This window comes from Ursus maritimus, unplaced genomic scaffold (genome assembly GCF_017311325.1).
Source record: "Ursus maritimus isolate PB19 unplaced genomic scaffold, ASM1731132v1 scaffold_2, whole genome shotgun sequence".
NCBI lineage: Eukaryota > Metazoa > Chordata > Mammalia > Carnivora > Ursidae > Ursus > Ursus maritimus.
This window is the reverse complement of record NW_024424452.1, coordinates 74,553,386-74,569,487: the sequence shown is the minus strand read 5'-3', so window position 1 is coordinate 74,569,487 and position 16,102 is coordinate 74,553,386. Positions and strand designations below refer to the sequence as shown.

Sequence of the window (16,102 nt, the reverse complement as noted above, 5' to 3'; positions counted from 1 at the left end):
TCTTTTGTTATCTTGTTTGTCCAGTTCAAAGAAATAATTTCTTTGCATTTTTCTAAGCTTAATTATATCTAATACTTTATTATATTTTACTAAAACAGTCTGTGTCATGTACATTTAACTGCTTTATAAATTATTTATTTAAAAGCAGTATTCTGTAAGTTATCACTTACTTTGATACTACCTGAGTTGGAAAATTCTGATATGCTTACAGCATTCGTCTTAAGAGTCTCAATGCCAACACAGATATAACTTCCCTGGCACGGAAGGTGGTTGAGGAATGTAAACTTATTCATCCCTCAAAATTAAATGAGGTAGAACAGCTTTTGTACTATCTACAGAACCGCCGTGATTCATTGTCAGGAAGAGGTAAGTAGAATTCCTCACTTTTTAATGTGTAACCAGAGTTGTTAGACTATAGTTTGTGCTTTCGATTTTTGAATGGTGTTTTTTTTTTGTTATTGTTTTATTTTGTTTTGTCAGTACTATAAATAAGTGAATGAAAAAATAAACCTATTCGTTTTCTGCATATGAGGCTCTATATTAGATGCTTCCACATGAAATGATCTGTTTCTGGTTCACACTGCGGCATGTGTGTATGTTCATGTAGGTGTACACAGATGCTGAAATAAGGAATGAAAAAGCAAATGTCTGTCATACTGATTCTAGAATAATAAAAGGAGAGAATTTGGGCAGAAAAATCTATTTTCTCTACCCCAACTAGATTTGTATTTTCTAAATTTCTTCTTGACACTTAACTTATAGTTCAGAATGGATTACTCAGGAATTTAAATGTTAAGATATGTGTCATATGTTTTAGACTATCTTAAAGATACAAGTTTTATGACTCTTTCTTAGGAAAATATTGCTTTTCATTCTTAATGTCTTCCTTTTTACCATTCTCCTATCTTCAATTTCCTCATAAAGAACAAAGCCATTAAAATATTAGAGCTAAGTAATTGATTATTTTTAGAAGACATCATCAAATAATCTAAACCAAAAATGAGACAAAATAAAAATACAGACATTTCAATGGAAAGTCATCTAAGATTATTGAATGCGTATTCTTCTTCATAGTACTGATTAAGTTTACATGTCCTTTCACCATTGTGAGTTCTAAAATATGGTGCCTTTGAAATAATTTATAAATGCTTAAGATTATACTAAGTAGTAAAAAGTAAGAGAAAATTTGTTTGGACTTTTTTCAAATTATTCAGTTATTTTTCTCTATCCACAGCAAATAAAATGCCTTGTGTCTAATATATACTTTTGTTAGTTAACCTTAAATATAATATCTAATGTGATCAGTGTATATTTTTGAATGAATTAAGTGATTATAAATTTATTTAAAAGCAAAAATAAGCAGTTTGAACTTGATTGCATCCAACTACATCACTGGAACTCAATGTATAATTGTTAATTATTCATAGTAAGTGCTATAAGGAAAATATTATCAAGAAGAATTTTTATTAACTGTTTCATGATAGAATATTTTGGTTAAGATCTTTGTAAATGAGGGAGATAACTTCTTCGATAACTTAAATAAGTTTGAAGTGAGCAACGTAAATCCTGTACTCTAGTAAGATGTGTGTGTACTTTGAGTTGTACAGTGTAATATAAATGCATATAAATGCATTTATATTAAAATAACTTTACTAATAAAACCCTTTAACTGAGTTTTCAAGATAAATTAGTCTTCTCAACCTTCTTTCCCCCAAATTAAAGGAATATGAGGAAATTTTCATGTCAACATAAATGGATAAATCCATTCAAATCAATGTTTATATAGATATTAATGTTTGAAGACATACATGAAATACCATTACTATGTTGAATACACGCTTATTTAAAAAAAAACTATTCCATTTTTCTTTTTTAACTTTTTTATGTGGTATTCACTATTTCAAAGCCAAAAACCTTGCCCCCCTAAAAGTGATTGGAGCAAAACAGTAATACTTATTCATGTGATGCATGACCTTAAGTGATTTTTTTCTCATTTCAGTTTTTATATTAGTCAGCCCATTAATGTATCTTTGCCTTATTGATTTTCTTCCTCCCACCTTAAATGTGAATTAGGAAGGGGCTCTTTTGCTGCTTGTTGGCAAGTCTGGCTATTTACATACCCAAAAAGTTAATGTAGGAGGAGATGAATTTATGACTTTGGGATCATTTATAGATTTTATTCATTTATATCCTTGATATCCTCATTAGAACAGATGGATTATAGATGAACATTTTTTAATTTTTTTTATTTATTGGAAAAAAGATGATTTCATAAATTATTCAGTTTTAAGATCCCCAGCTCAGCCATAATTAAACTCAGCTGCTGAAAATAAAAATTGCCCAGAAACTCTAAAAACCTACTTCTTCTCATTAAAAACAAAATCTTTTTACAGAAAAAAAAGAAAAATCAAGCAAGCCTAAAGATCCACCTCCTTTTGAAGGAATGGAGGTAAGACTGTATTCTGATCTACTAGAGAACTGATTGATGGTAAGGTGTTGCCTTTTCCCATCAATAATTCATATGATAACATTAAATAGATATGGAAATTTTAAAAATTATTCAACTTAGAAGTACCTGGAAAAGATAGATATTCAGTATTACATACAGGTAAAAGTTAGTGGTATGTTTTTAAGATATAATTTATTTTGATAAGTAAGTTTTGAAATGTTTTAAATATTCTTATTGCATTATGTTTTGAAATATTGTTTAACCTATTGAAGTAGATATAAATTATTTTGCATTACATTTAAGATACTTAATAGGCCGATTTTAGAGTTTATGTGTTCCTATTTTCATACGGTTTATAAATACTTTTGTATTGGAGTCCTAGCACCCAAAGGTCTACTTTTCCCCTCTTTAAAAGGATGGCTACTATGAGTCCTTTGAAAAGTTGTCTGTTATTAAAAGGGCAAAATATTGACCACAAAATATCATTCTTTTGACAGTGACTTTGTTAAATATTGTTCTTTTGGAGTACTTCCTCTTCCTTTCTTTCAGATTGATGAAGTTGCTAACATTAATGATATGGATGAATACATTGAGTTACTATATGAAGATATTCCTGACAAAGTTCGGGGTTCTGCATTGATCCTGCAGCTTGCTCGAAATCCTGATAACTTGGAAGAGCTACTATTGAATGGTGATTTATATCTATAAATAATAAAAGTAGAAAAATTGTTGTATAATACAGTTTTTAATTTTATCATAAGAGAGGACAAAGCTAAAATTATACCAAAGTTAGGAATGCATTTTTTTAACTTAAGAGCATAACACTTAAATATTCTCTGAAGAATTCAGAAATCACTTAATTTAAACAACAAAAGTAAAGCATTAATGATTCTGTATCTTTTCTTTCTTCTGCTCTGGAAGACTTTTATTCTTTCAGTTAGGATACAATATCAAACTTCTGACATTTGCACACATATGTATATACTTTTATTAAATTGATTAGAGTTCCAAAATTAGTTTTCTTTCAGTAGCACAGCAAAAAAATATATTAATCTTTATAAGTTTATTTACGTTGAATTTGATGCTCTCCTGTCATTAGATGTGCTAGGTAATAAAGAAAAAGGAGATACAATGCTCTTAAAATCTTTTCTCTTAGTAATACCACTATAGAATTACTTTAAATGCATGGTTTTCTGATTGTACTTCTGCCAAAAATAAAATATGGAAGATGTCATGATTATCTGATTTCCATCACATGATAAAGAATACCTTTTGTCTATTTTCATACTCCTTTTATGGAGGCTGCACAGTACACACCTATACTTTGTAGCTTGCAAAATATATACAAGAACTGTCCAGGAAGTCCTAGGATGTTACTAATATTCTAAGTAGGAAGTTTGTACATTTTAAGTATTTTTAAAATTACATAACTTAAATATTATATTTTTTAAAAAGAATTAGAATATTATAGATGAGACCCCTTTGACCATTACTCTATATAATCTGAGCTGGGAGTGCGTTCATTCTTTTAGATGTTTTTCGTATATACTTTTATATATATATAAATATATGAATTTTTTAGAGTATTACTTTGTTAGAATTTTTATATTATTAATGTCATACTTTTTTGTTAATTTTTTCTTCATATACCAATGTTTTGAGATTACATGCAGATAGATACATATAATGTAATTAGTTTTTTAAAGATTTTATTTATTTGAGAGAAAGATAGCGAGAGAGAGCACAAGCGGGGAGGAGAGGAGTTGTATAATACGGTTTTTACATATATAATGTCATATATAAATTTATATCATTTATATCCTTTTTCTTTTATGTGCTTAGAAATAGTTTCTCTCAATCTGTTGTCTCTTTTTTGTATCATACCTTTTTCCATCTGTTTACTTTCACCCTGTTGGAATAGTATGCAAAAACTTTGCTCCAATATACCTTTAAGCCCTCATGACCCTGAGATCGAGAGTCTCATGCTCTACTGACTGGGCCTGCTGAAAGTCCCAAGGCCTTAGCCTTTAATTCCTGCTTGTATATTGCCTCAAGGTTGGCCAGAGATGAGAGAGCAGGTCTTTCTTAGGTTTTTCCCTGGCATCAGCACATTCCTGCACATGGACATGGCCTTCTGGATTCCCAGGACTATATTGGAACTTTTCAAAGACCTTGTGAATATCTCATTCCCCAGTTTTTCCTTTTAAGGTTTTTTGGGCAGACTCTTGTTAAGCCCAGCTGGCAAGGCTACCACATGCAGTTGCAATGTTGTCACTAGTGGTTTTCAACAAATGCCCTGGGTATAATCCTGTACAAAGCAATTTCTGAGTCAGGTCAAATAAATGCAAACCCTGGGGATGGAGCTTTCCAGCAATATCCAGGTAGGTCACGTAGTGACAGCTCACTGGAGTGGGGGTTTTCAGGAGTGCCAAATTGTTCTGCCTCCTCTAGTTGCTGCTATGCTGCTATTTTTCACAGATACTAAAATTGTGATGCTGTTGGTTTTCAAGTCTTCCACAAAGTTACACAGAGGAGATAGAATTAGGACAAGTTGAAACAGAGCTTACTGCTCTTCCTGAGATTCAGCCATATTTCTTATTGTTGCAAAATGTAGTTAATTTCCAGGGTTCTAAAAAAGTTGATGACAGTTTTTACCAGTATTTTAATTCACTTGTGGAGGAGTGGATTTTTGGAGGTCCTTACTTTGGTTGTTTCAGAAGTGCTTGGCTCTGGAATTCATTTTTGTTGAAAGTAGGAGATAGAGATGTAAATTTTTTGCATATTCAATAGACAGTTATTCCAACCAAGTTAGTGAATACTCCTTCCCCCAAAGATTTGAAATGCCTTTTCTGTTAAATGCCTGGCATTCTGTTATTCAAAGATACTTCTTGAAAGCTTATTCTGTGCCATGTACTATTCTGATATATTCATGGGTATGTTTTAATGCTTTCTTTTTCCATTGATCTATTTGATAATTTCCATACCAATATCATACTATTTGTTGTTGCTATGTTTTGTTTTGTGTTTTAACTAGAGTTTCAGAATAGGTAGGAGAAATGTTCCAATTTGTTGATTTTTTTTAAATAGGTGTTGCTGGTCTTGTACATTTTTTGGAATATGTTATTTTGAGATCAGTTTATTATAAAAAATATGCTCTAAAAATTATAATGGAATTTTAATTATGATTGCATTTAACTTATAAATTCATTTTGGGTTATATTTGACCTTCAGTAAACTTCATAAATTTCTTTCAGCTAGTTCTTTTTTTTTTTTTTTAAAGATTTTATTTAATTTGACAGAGACAGCGAGAGAGGGAACACAAGCAGGGGGAGTGGGAGAGGAAGAAGCAGGCTCCTAGCGGAGGAGCCTGATGTGGGGCTCGATCTGTTAACACTGGGATCACGCCCTGAGCCGAAGGCAGACGCTTAACGACTGCGCCACTCAGGCACCCCGTCTTTCAGCTGGTTCTTGATAACCTCTACAAATCCTATACCTATGTTTTTATTGAGACACTTTTCTTTTCTATACTAAAGGAGAAAAATGAAATAAAATTTGGAAAATAAGTCACTAGCCATATACCTAAATTCATGATATTACAGTACATCATTTTCCAAAGCACGGTTGACTCTTGAACAATGGAGAGGGGGTGGTTTTGAGGTGCACCCCCCTCGAAAATATATATGTAATTTTTTACTCTCCAGAAGCTTAACTATGAATAGTACAGTAATAGAACAAGACACCACATCTCTCCTTGTCCCCACCCAAAGTTAGCAAAGCTGGATCCTGGAGTGCCACCTGTTCCTTGCCATACCCAAGAATGTGGGAAATCTTTTTATACGTGGAATTTGAGGGAAGGAAGGCACCTTTACCTGTCTCTCTAGATCGTTTGCTCCATCAGACCCCCTTTATGAAGTTCTAATGCAGTTTCTGCTTATAGAAGATGCTGTCAAGTGGTGAGCTGCCAGTTCCCTGGAGATATTAGCTCCCCACTTCAGAGAGCTTTCAGCACCATGGACAGTGGCCTCCCTGCCGTCCACTCTACGTCCCAGGTTTCTGCTTGGTGCTCTTGGCTCCAGTGTTCTGGACCTGTTACCCTGGGCGAGAGTGGCTGGGGGGGGGGGGGCAGGTTATTCTGTGGTCCTTGGCCAGTACTGGCCCGTGCCTGGCCCTGCCTTACCACCTCGGCAAGAATCTCTCCCCAGAGCTGGTTCCTTTGCACTTCTCAGTTCAAGACCTCAATGATAGTGAGTAGAGTGAAGAGTGCCAGGGGCAGGCAAGAGCCCTACTGTTCCAGGCTTCACTGCATCTTTCCTTTGCCTTTCCTTCTAATCATTTGGCAACTTCTACCTTACTTTTCAATCGTAATATAAGATATATATTTATTGAAAAAAATCCCCATATAAATGGACCCACACAGTTCAAGCCAGTGTGTTCAAGGGTCAACTGTATATTCTAAGAAATACTGTCTCCCCTGAATTATAGTGGTGAAATGCCTTTAGTAATACTGGATAAACAAATTACCAGATTCTTTATTAAGTAGAACTTTGTGGAGCCTTTACACGTTAATGTATATTGCCTACCTATTTACTTAAGAATAGTTTTGTTCAAAGCATATGGTATACCAGTGCTCTGCATTGTGAGTATAAATCACATTATGAAATGAAATTATAGGATGTTTTTTAGTTTGAAAAATTCCTCACTAAGTGGATTAATAATACTTGTTTCATAATCTGAATGGCCACAGAGCACAAATAAATTGAACATTTTCATTATCATAACAAATACTAATCATGCAGTCCATAAAGTACAGTAGATTCTGAGTTTCTATTATAGAAAGTTGAATTATTATCTCTGTATAACACACAAATATTTTCTTTAATGCTTAATATTTTAAGAATTGGTAAGCCATGTAACAGTTCTAATTTGAAACCGGTCTCATTACTTTATGTTTACTTAGCATATGGTAATTCTCATTAATCAGTTCATTAAGTTTTTCCCTTTCTCAAGATAAAAATCTATCAGAGATGTTTATTCTACCCTGAAGCTAATTTTGTGAAATATTTTTTGTTTTATTTATGTCTTTTGGCATTAATTTAACAACATTAAAATAATAGATTTATTTTTGTGTGTATAAGCTTTATTTGGTTATTAATTTGCTTCAGTGGAGCTAGTGTTAGCCTGCTAAACTGCTCATTATTTTTTTAGACTTATTCTAGCTTTTTCCTTCTTCACAAACACATTAAATCAGATGTTAAAAACAAACAAAAAATGGCACTACAGTAGCAAGATTACAAGGGGAAATACAAATCAAGAAAGAAATGGTCTTTTTATTATTTTGTCATCCATAATGTACTTGTTATGTTACTTTATCTAAATCATATTTTACTTTCTGTTTATAGTTAGAGACTTAAAGGACTTAAAGTTACATGTTACGGGTTTTTAAGTAAAAGTTGTATTTCAATTTTAAAAACAGCTTTCTGTGTTGGAAAGAAGCACCCTCCTTTTTTGTGCCAGTTCTATCTTAGATTTGTTATTTATTAATAAGTAGACATTTGAAACCAATCACCCTTTATATCACAGGCAAGGTGAATGATCATTTTTACATGTTCCTTTTTTCTTTAGAAACTGCCCTTGGTGCATTAGCAAGAGTCCTAAGAGAAGACTGGAAACAAAGTGTTGAGTTAGCTACAAATATAATTTACATCTTTTTTTGCTTTTCCAGGTAAGTATAAAAATTAGGAAATAAAAGTAGAGGTCTGTCTCTGTTTCAGTCTGTCAATGGTTTGGATTGTGGATTACTGGTTTGCTCAATCTTCTGTATGTCTGCCCATGCTCTGCCTCTGAACTCTTACTCTCCTTCCCATTTTCTGTCCTCTCCATTGTTCTGTCCTTCATTCAGTCTGTACTGACCCATATATGTACATGGACACACACAGAGTAGGATAGTAAATTGGTTTAGAATCTAAGAGTATGGACTCTGGAAATAGGCTGGATTTGAATCCAAGTACTGCTATTTACTACCCGTGTGTTCTTGATTACATTACTTCTCTGTGCCTCAGTTTCCTCATCTGTAAACCAGACAGTAATAGTAACACTGTTTTTGGATAATTTTTAGAATAAAGCATGACCCAGAGTAAGTGTCAGTATATATATGTGTATGTATGTAGTGTGTGTATATATAATTGTTATGTATCCATATATGCTATTTATACACATATATTCTTTAGAAAGATGTTTATTGAGACATTTCCCAGAGAATTGCCTCCATTCTAAAAATGTGCCAGCATTAGCAAATAGATATTTACTGAATAAATACTCGGATGAATGAATTGTATAAGAAACATATGCAAAAACCTGATTACTAGCATTCTCTGATAATCCATTTTATTTAATATTAGTATTGTTACATTATTGGTTTTGTTTTACAGCAGCCTGAAAGTTTATTTTAAGAGTATCTGCATAGTTAAAATGGTGGTTGATTACAAAAAATGCTTTTTATTTCATTTCTAACTTAAAAATAATTTTATTTCAGGTAAGGATAGTATATATAAAGTAATCTTATAATTTTAGGTCTTTGTAGTATACCATGGGTGTATTCATTTATTGTTATATATATGTCAAATTTATTTTCTACATTAATTGTACCAATGTACAAGTGTTTACCCAGAATAACTTTCCTGAGTCTACATACTGCTCAAATACATACTAAAATCTCTTCTTTAAAGTTTTTCTCAGTTTCATGGACTTATCACTCACTATAAAATTGGAGCTCTATGTATGAATATCATTGATCATGAGTTAAAAAGACATGAGCTGTGGCAAGAAGAACTCTCTAAGAAGAAGAAAGCTGATATCCTTTTAGAGTGGCATTTCAGCCCAGTGTTGTTGCTTTGAGCTTTGGATGGGTGAGATAGTTCTGGATTTCGGGTTTTTTTGAGGTTTTTTTGTTTTTTGCCATTTACATTATTTGGAAAAATAAAAGAGTGTTAAAGGTTAAGATGAAGATTGAGACTATCAGAATGAATGTAGTTTGACATATGCTTTTTATCTCTGATTAGTTAATAAGATAGAAGGAACGGATAATAGTAGTCCTAGATAATTGAACTGGTGAGTCTCTAAGTGGCTGTATCATTATATCGCCTAAGATCCTTTGATTAGCTGAAGTCTGGCTCATCACTGTTGTTTATATAGTTCTGTCTATGTCATAAGGTGACTTGATTGGAATGGGTGTGAATTTGGTGAACATAGTTATAAATTCTATTTTGCTAATTCAGTGCAAAAAATCTTCTCTTAATACAAATACATTTGAGAGGCCTGAAGAATGATGGAACCTATGAAAAGAATTTTAAAAAATGATCTATTTTAACCTGTCCTTCAATACAGGAATCTTTTCTGCAGCTTCCCCTACAAATTGGTTATTTACTCTCTTCTTTGACAATGTCACTGCTTATTGATTTAGTTCATTTTGTGGTTTGACATCCCATTTATTATTAACATTCTTTTGCTTAATGTACTAAAATCCACTTGTCAATACTTCTGTCCCTTGAATCTAATCTTGCATGCTAAAGCAATATAGACTAAGGGTAGTTTCTTAAAACATCATTTTTCTTTTATTTGAAGATACTTATCATATTGCTTCTACAGATTAATTTTTCTAGATTGATAATTTTTCTAGATTGAAGGCCCTAGCTTTTTCATAAGGCTTATTCAGCAACCATACTGGTAATTTTCCTTTGAACCCAATATTTACTGATCTCTTTTAAAAAGTAAAAATAGTATTTCTGTTGTGCAGAGTATCATATGTTTCTTACCTCTCCATCATGTAACCTCCAAGATACTCTAAAAATACACCCTAACACACACACATACACGCTTAGACTTTTCTTTCTTTTTTTTTTTTTAAAAAAGATTTTATTTATTTATTCGACAGAGATAGAGACAGCCAGCGAGAGAGGGAACACAAGCAGGGGGAGTGGGAGAGGAAGAGCAGGCTCATAGCGGAAGAGCCTGATGTGGGGCTCCATCCCATAACGCCAGGATCACACCCTGAGCCGAAGGCAGACGCTTAACCGCTGTGCCACCCAGGCGCCCCCACGCTTAGACTTTTCTTAATTAGGATCTTTCCAGGTTTAGAAATTTCCTATTTGTGCTATGAGGTTTGGACATCTAGATTGGTGTTGACTTAAACTCTGTGGACAGCTTAATAATCCCGGAGACTTTAGATCATTTCTGGACTCACAAGTCTCCTCTATATACCCGAAATTCATTAAATAGGAAGGGTATGGAGAGAACTACTAATGGAACTTTTAACAATCATTAATTTATATTTTGTGATTGTTGGGTGACAAGAACTGATATTTTAGGACATATCATATTCCTGTAAGTATCAGATAACATTGATCATAAGATGCATCATTATTCATGAACCGCTAAGAATGGAAAAAAATGCTTCAATTAAACTATGACTTATCATGGATTATAAGACATACTGAAATGCAGGAGATTCCTGTTTTGATACAAGTAGCAATCAACAAGGAGGAAGTTTTTAAGTGCTTGGGGATCCTGAAGTGGGACTGAAATAATTGATTATTTTTGCAGGTGTCTAGGGCATTATTTGGGGCCATAAGATGTAATTTAAAATTTTTGTTGACCTCTGACTTTGGGATATTTCTCTTTTGGTATCAAGTCTGAAGAGGGTACTAGAGAGCTTTAGATCTAATCAACATTATTTGAATATTCTGGGCATCTGTTTGAGGTGGAATATAGTATTCTTATTAACTAAAACACTCTCTAAAGCAGTAATCCTTTTGGTTCAGGGATCTACTTATTAATCTGCTGAAAGAGATTTGTGTACATATGTAAGATATTGTATAAAATTTCTGGGGATTCAAATATTTGGTAGCAACCCAAACGTGTTCACCCAAGGTCTCCAAGCATATCCTTGAGCCCTTGGTTAAGAAGTTCTAACAGTTGTTGTGGAGATGAATATTTTAGTTTTAAACTATTGGCTAGAGAAAATAACTAGATAACACTGCACATAAAATATAATAGTACTTTTCTTCAGAGGGAAGGGGGTGGGGGAATGGGATAGGCTGGTGATGGGTAGTAAGGAGGGCACGTATTGCATGGTGCACTGGGTGTTATATGCAAGTAATGAATCATGGGTCTTTTAAAAAAGTAAATAAATAAATAAAAATTTAATTTAATTAAAAAAATAGTACTTTTCTTCATAGTATTTTTCAGTAGGTTTTCTTTGCTTCAGTGAATATGGATGGTCCTTAACTTGTTTACTTGATGAAGACCCTGAAAACCAAACCTTGAGAAAAGATTATGAAAAAACCTTTAAGAAATACCAGGGACTTGTGGTAAAACAGGAACAGCTCTTACGAGGTATGATTTTCTAAGCAATGAGAAACACAACAAAGTGCTTACGCTACATTAATTTGTTCAGTTGTTTGTTTTTTTTTTTCAAATCAGTAAAGCTAATATCAGAATAATTGAAAAGTCTCTAAATTTTAATATGCTGTAAATTCTTGTTTTTAGCTTGGGTAATAATGTTTTAAGTTTTATTCCACTGTTTTTCCACCAAAAGGCCCTATGCAGCTCTTAAATATATATATATTTATAATTTATTTACTCAAGATTTTTTAATCCAGTGTCCTTTCCAATAATGACAGTCTGATCCCTCGTACACTAATATTAACTAATATTAGTTATAACATAGTAGTACTAATATCTTACTTATTTTGTTGCTTTCCTAGGAAATCGATATAAAATTTTTCAAAGTATTTCTCTTGATTAATAAAAAATAGTCTCTTCTTTCTGAGGTTTATTGAGAGCTCTAACAATTCAATAGTATGGTTTCACAGTCATTGTATAAGATGCAAAGTCTTATGAATGTTAGTGAGAATAATGTGGGGATTTTAAGTGTGCATTCCACTCTTGCTTTGTAGTTGACTATTGATCTTTATTCTAGTTTTGTTGAGATATAATTGACATATAACACTGTGTTAGGTTTAAGGTATACCATGTGATGATTTGGTGCACACATAAATTGCAAAATATTTACCACAATAAGTTTAGTTAACATGTCCTTCATCTCACATAATTGCCATTTTGTTGTTACGGTGAGAACATTTAGTATCTGCTCTCATAGCAATATTCAAACATACAATACAGTATTGTTAACTGTAGTCACCATGGTGTACGTTAGATCCCTGGAACTTATTCGTCTTATGACTGAAAGTTTGTACCTGTTGACCAAGGTCTTCCCCATTCCCCCACAACCGAGCCTCTGGTAAGCCTGAAACTATTCTGTTTTTAGGAGTCCAGTGTTTTTAGATTCTGCATATTAAGTGAGAACATACAATATTTGTCTTCCTCTGTCTTATTTCACTTAAAATAATGCCCTCAGGGTCCATCTGTGTTACCACAAATGGCAGAATATCCTCCTTTTTTTATGAGTGAATAATATTTCGTGTGCACCACATCTTTATTCATCCATCAGTGGACGTTTAGGCTGCTTCCATGTCTTGGCTATTGTGAATAATGCCTCAGTGAACAAAGGAATGCAGCTCTCTCTTTGAGATCATGATTTCATTTATCCTTTTACCCAGAAATGGTATTGCTGGATGATATGGTAGTTTTACTTTTAAATTTTTTGAGAGACCTCCATACCATTTTCCGTAGTGGCTGCACCAATTTATGTTCCTATCAGAGTGCAGTTTAAATTCCTACCAATTTACATTCTTTTTACTCCACACCTTTGCCAGCATTTATCTCTTGTCTTTTTAATAATAGCCGTTCTGACAGGTATGAGGTGATCTGTCATTGTGGTATCGATTTGCATTTCCCTGATGATTAGTGATGTCGAGCGCCTTTTCGTTTACCTATTGGTAATTTGTATATCTTCTTTGGGAAAATGTCTGTTCAGATCCTTTGTCCATTTTTAAATCAATTTTTTTTTCTTTTTTGCTATTGAGTTGTATGAGTTTCTTACACCTTTTGGGTATTAACCCCTTATCAGATACATGATTTGCAGATATTATCTACCATTCTGTAGGTTGCCTTTTATTTTGTTGATTGTTTCTATTGCTGTACAAAAGCTTTTTTAGTTTGATGTAGTCTCACTTGTTAATGATGCTTTTGTTGCTTGTGCTTTTGGTGTCATTTCCAAAAAATTGTTGCCAAGACTGATGTCAGGGAACTTTTTCCCTCTATTTTCTTCTAGGAGTTTTACATTTTCAAGTCCTTAATCCTAAGGATTATTTTATTTCAGTCCTTTTTTCTTTTTTTCCTTTGTAAGTCCAGTTAATTTTTGTGAGTGGTGTTAGGGGTCCAATTTCATTTTTTGTGTGTGAGTATTCAGTCTCCCAGCACCCCCCCCCTTTTTTTTTTGTGAAGAAACTATCCTTTCCCCTGTTGAGTGTTCTTGGCTGTCTTGTCAAATATTACTGGACCTTTATATGTGAGTTTATTTTGAGCTCTCAATTGTTTCATTGATCAATTATGTCTGTTTTTATGTTAACCACATACTGTTTGATTACCAAAGCTTTATAACATATTTTAAAAACAAGGTATGATGCCTCCAGCTTTATACTTTTTCAAGATTGCTTTGGCTATTTTGAGTCATTTATGGTTTCATGTAAATTTTTGTATTTTTTTTCTATTTCTGTGAAAAATGACATTGGAATTTTGAGAGAGGACATGGCTCTATAGATGTCTTTGGGTAGTAGGGACATTTTAATGATAATAACTCGTCCTATCCTTGAGCACAGCATATCTTTACATTTATTTGTGTTTTCAAATTTCTTTCTTAGTGTCTTGCAGTTTTCAGTGTATAGATCCTTCACTTCATTGCTTAAATTCATTCCTAGGTATATTATTGTTTTTGATGCTATTGTAAGTGAGATTGTTTTATTTCCTTTTATACAGTTTGAGTATAGGAGGAATACAGCTGATTTTTGTGTATTGATTTTTTTTATCCTGAAACTTTATTAAATTCATTTATTCTAATAGCGTTTTAGTAGCTTTAAGGATTTTCTATATAAGATTATGTCTTCAGCAAACAATTTCATGTCTTCGTTTTCAATTTGTATACCTTTATTTCTTTTTCTTGCCTAAATTCTCTGACTAGTTTTCAGTATTATATTGAATAAAGTTGTTGAGAGTGAGCATTCTTGCCTTGTTGCTAATCTTAGAGTAAAAACTTTCAGTTTTGCACTGTTGAGTATGATGTTGGTAGTGGGATTTTCATGTTAACTACTTTCTATTCTTAGGAGTTTAATATGAAAAGATGTTGAATTTTTCTGTCAGGTGCTTTTTCTGCATCTGTTGAGGTGAACATGTGATTTTTGTCTTTTATTAATGTGATGTATTTTTTTGATTTGTGTATGCTAAACCATCTGTGCATCCCAGGGATAAATCCTACTTGGTCATGGTATGTGATCCCTTTAATGAGCTATGCAGTTTGCTAGAATTTTATTGAGAATTTTTATATCTCTGTTCATCAGGGATACTGGTCTATAGCTTTTTTGTTTTATGTTTTTCCTTGTAGTGTCCTTATCTAGCTTCGTATCACAGTAACTCTTCAATTTTTGGAAGAGTTTGAGAAGGATTGGCATTAATTCTTCTTTAAATGTTTGGTAGGAGTAGCCTGTGAAGCCATCTGGTCCTAGGCTTTTCTTTTTGCAAGGTTTGTGGCTATTGATTCAACCTGCTGACTCATTATTGGTCTGTTCAGATTTTCTTCATGATTGTCTTGATAGGTTGTTTCTAGAAATTTATTAAGATTCTTTGTATTTCTGTTGTATTGGTTGTAATGTCTCCACTTTCATTTCTAATTTCATTTCAGTCCTTTTTTTTGTCCTTTGTAAGTCCATTAAACATTAAACATTGGTGCTCCCATGTTGGGTGCATAAATATTTACAGTTACTAGATCTTGTTGGATTGTCCCCTTTATTATGATATACTGCTTTATCTCTCTCTTGTTACAGTCTTTGTTTTAAAGTCTGGTTTGTCCGATACAAGTATTGCTACTCCAGCTTTCTTTTGACATCCATTTGCATGATAAATTTTTCTCCATCCCCTCCCTTTCAATCTGCCTGTCTAAAATGAGTTTCTTATAGGGAGCATATAGATGTATCCATTCTGACACCTATGTCTTTTGATTGAAGCCTTTAGTCTATTTATGTTCAAAGTAATTATCGATGGATGTATTTATTGTCATTTTATTATTTGTTTTCTCATTGTTTTTGGAGATTTTGTTTGACCCTTTCTTTCCTTTGTCACTTTTGGTCTCTCCTTTGCACTCAAAGAGGCCCTTTTAATATTTTCTTGCAGGGCTCATTTAGTAGCCATGAACTCCTTTAGATTTTGTGTATCTGAGAAACCCTTTATCTCTCCTTCTATTCTGAATGATAGCCTTTCTGGATAGAGTATCCTTAGCTGCAGATTTTTCCCATTCAGCGCTTTGAATATATCATGCCACTCTCTTCTGGCTTGCTAAGTTTCTGTTGATAAATCTCCAGCTACCTTTATGGATCTTCTCTTGTAAGGTAAGGACTTCTTTTGTCTTGCTGCTTTTAAGATTTTTTCTTATCACTATATTTTACAAATTTAATTACAATATGTCTTGGTGTTGGCCTGCTTTTG

General features: G+C 32.9%; 1 protein-coding gene across 2 annotated transcripts in view; it reads left to right on the top strand.

Annotated features, from left to right (window-relative positions):
• Window positions 1-16,102, top strand: part of KIFAP3 (kinesin associated protein 3) — a gene marked incomplete at its 3' end in the record, with an annotated part of 150,485 nt that overhangs the window by 22,679 nt on the left and 111,704 nt on the right. The window contains 6 exon segments of one of the 2 annotated variants that reach the window (XM_008695960.2): window positions 212-366; window positions 2,394-2,449; window positions 2,999-3,140; window positions 8,072-8,171; window positions 9,175-9,299; window positions 11,741-11,839. In XM_008695960.2, the coding sequence (XP_008694182.1) occupies window positions 212-366; window positions 2,394-2,449; window positions 2,999-3,140; window positions 8,072-8,171; window positions 9,175-9,299; window positions 11,741-11,839 (677 nt within the window). 2 annotated transcript variants of the gene reach the window in all.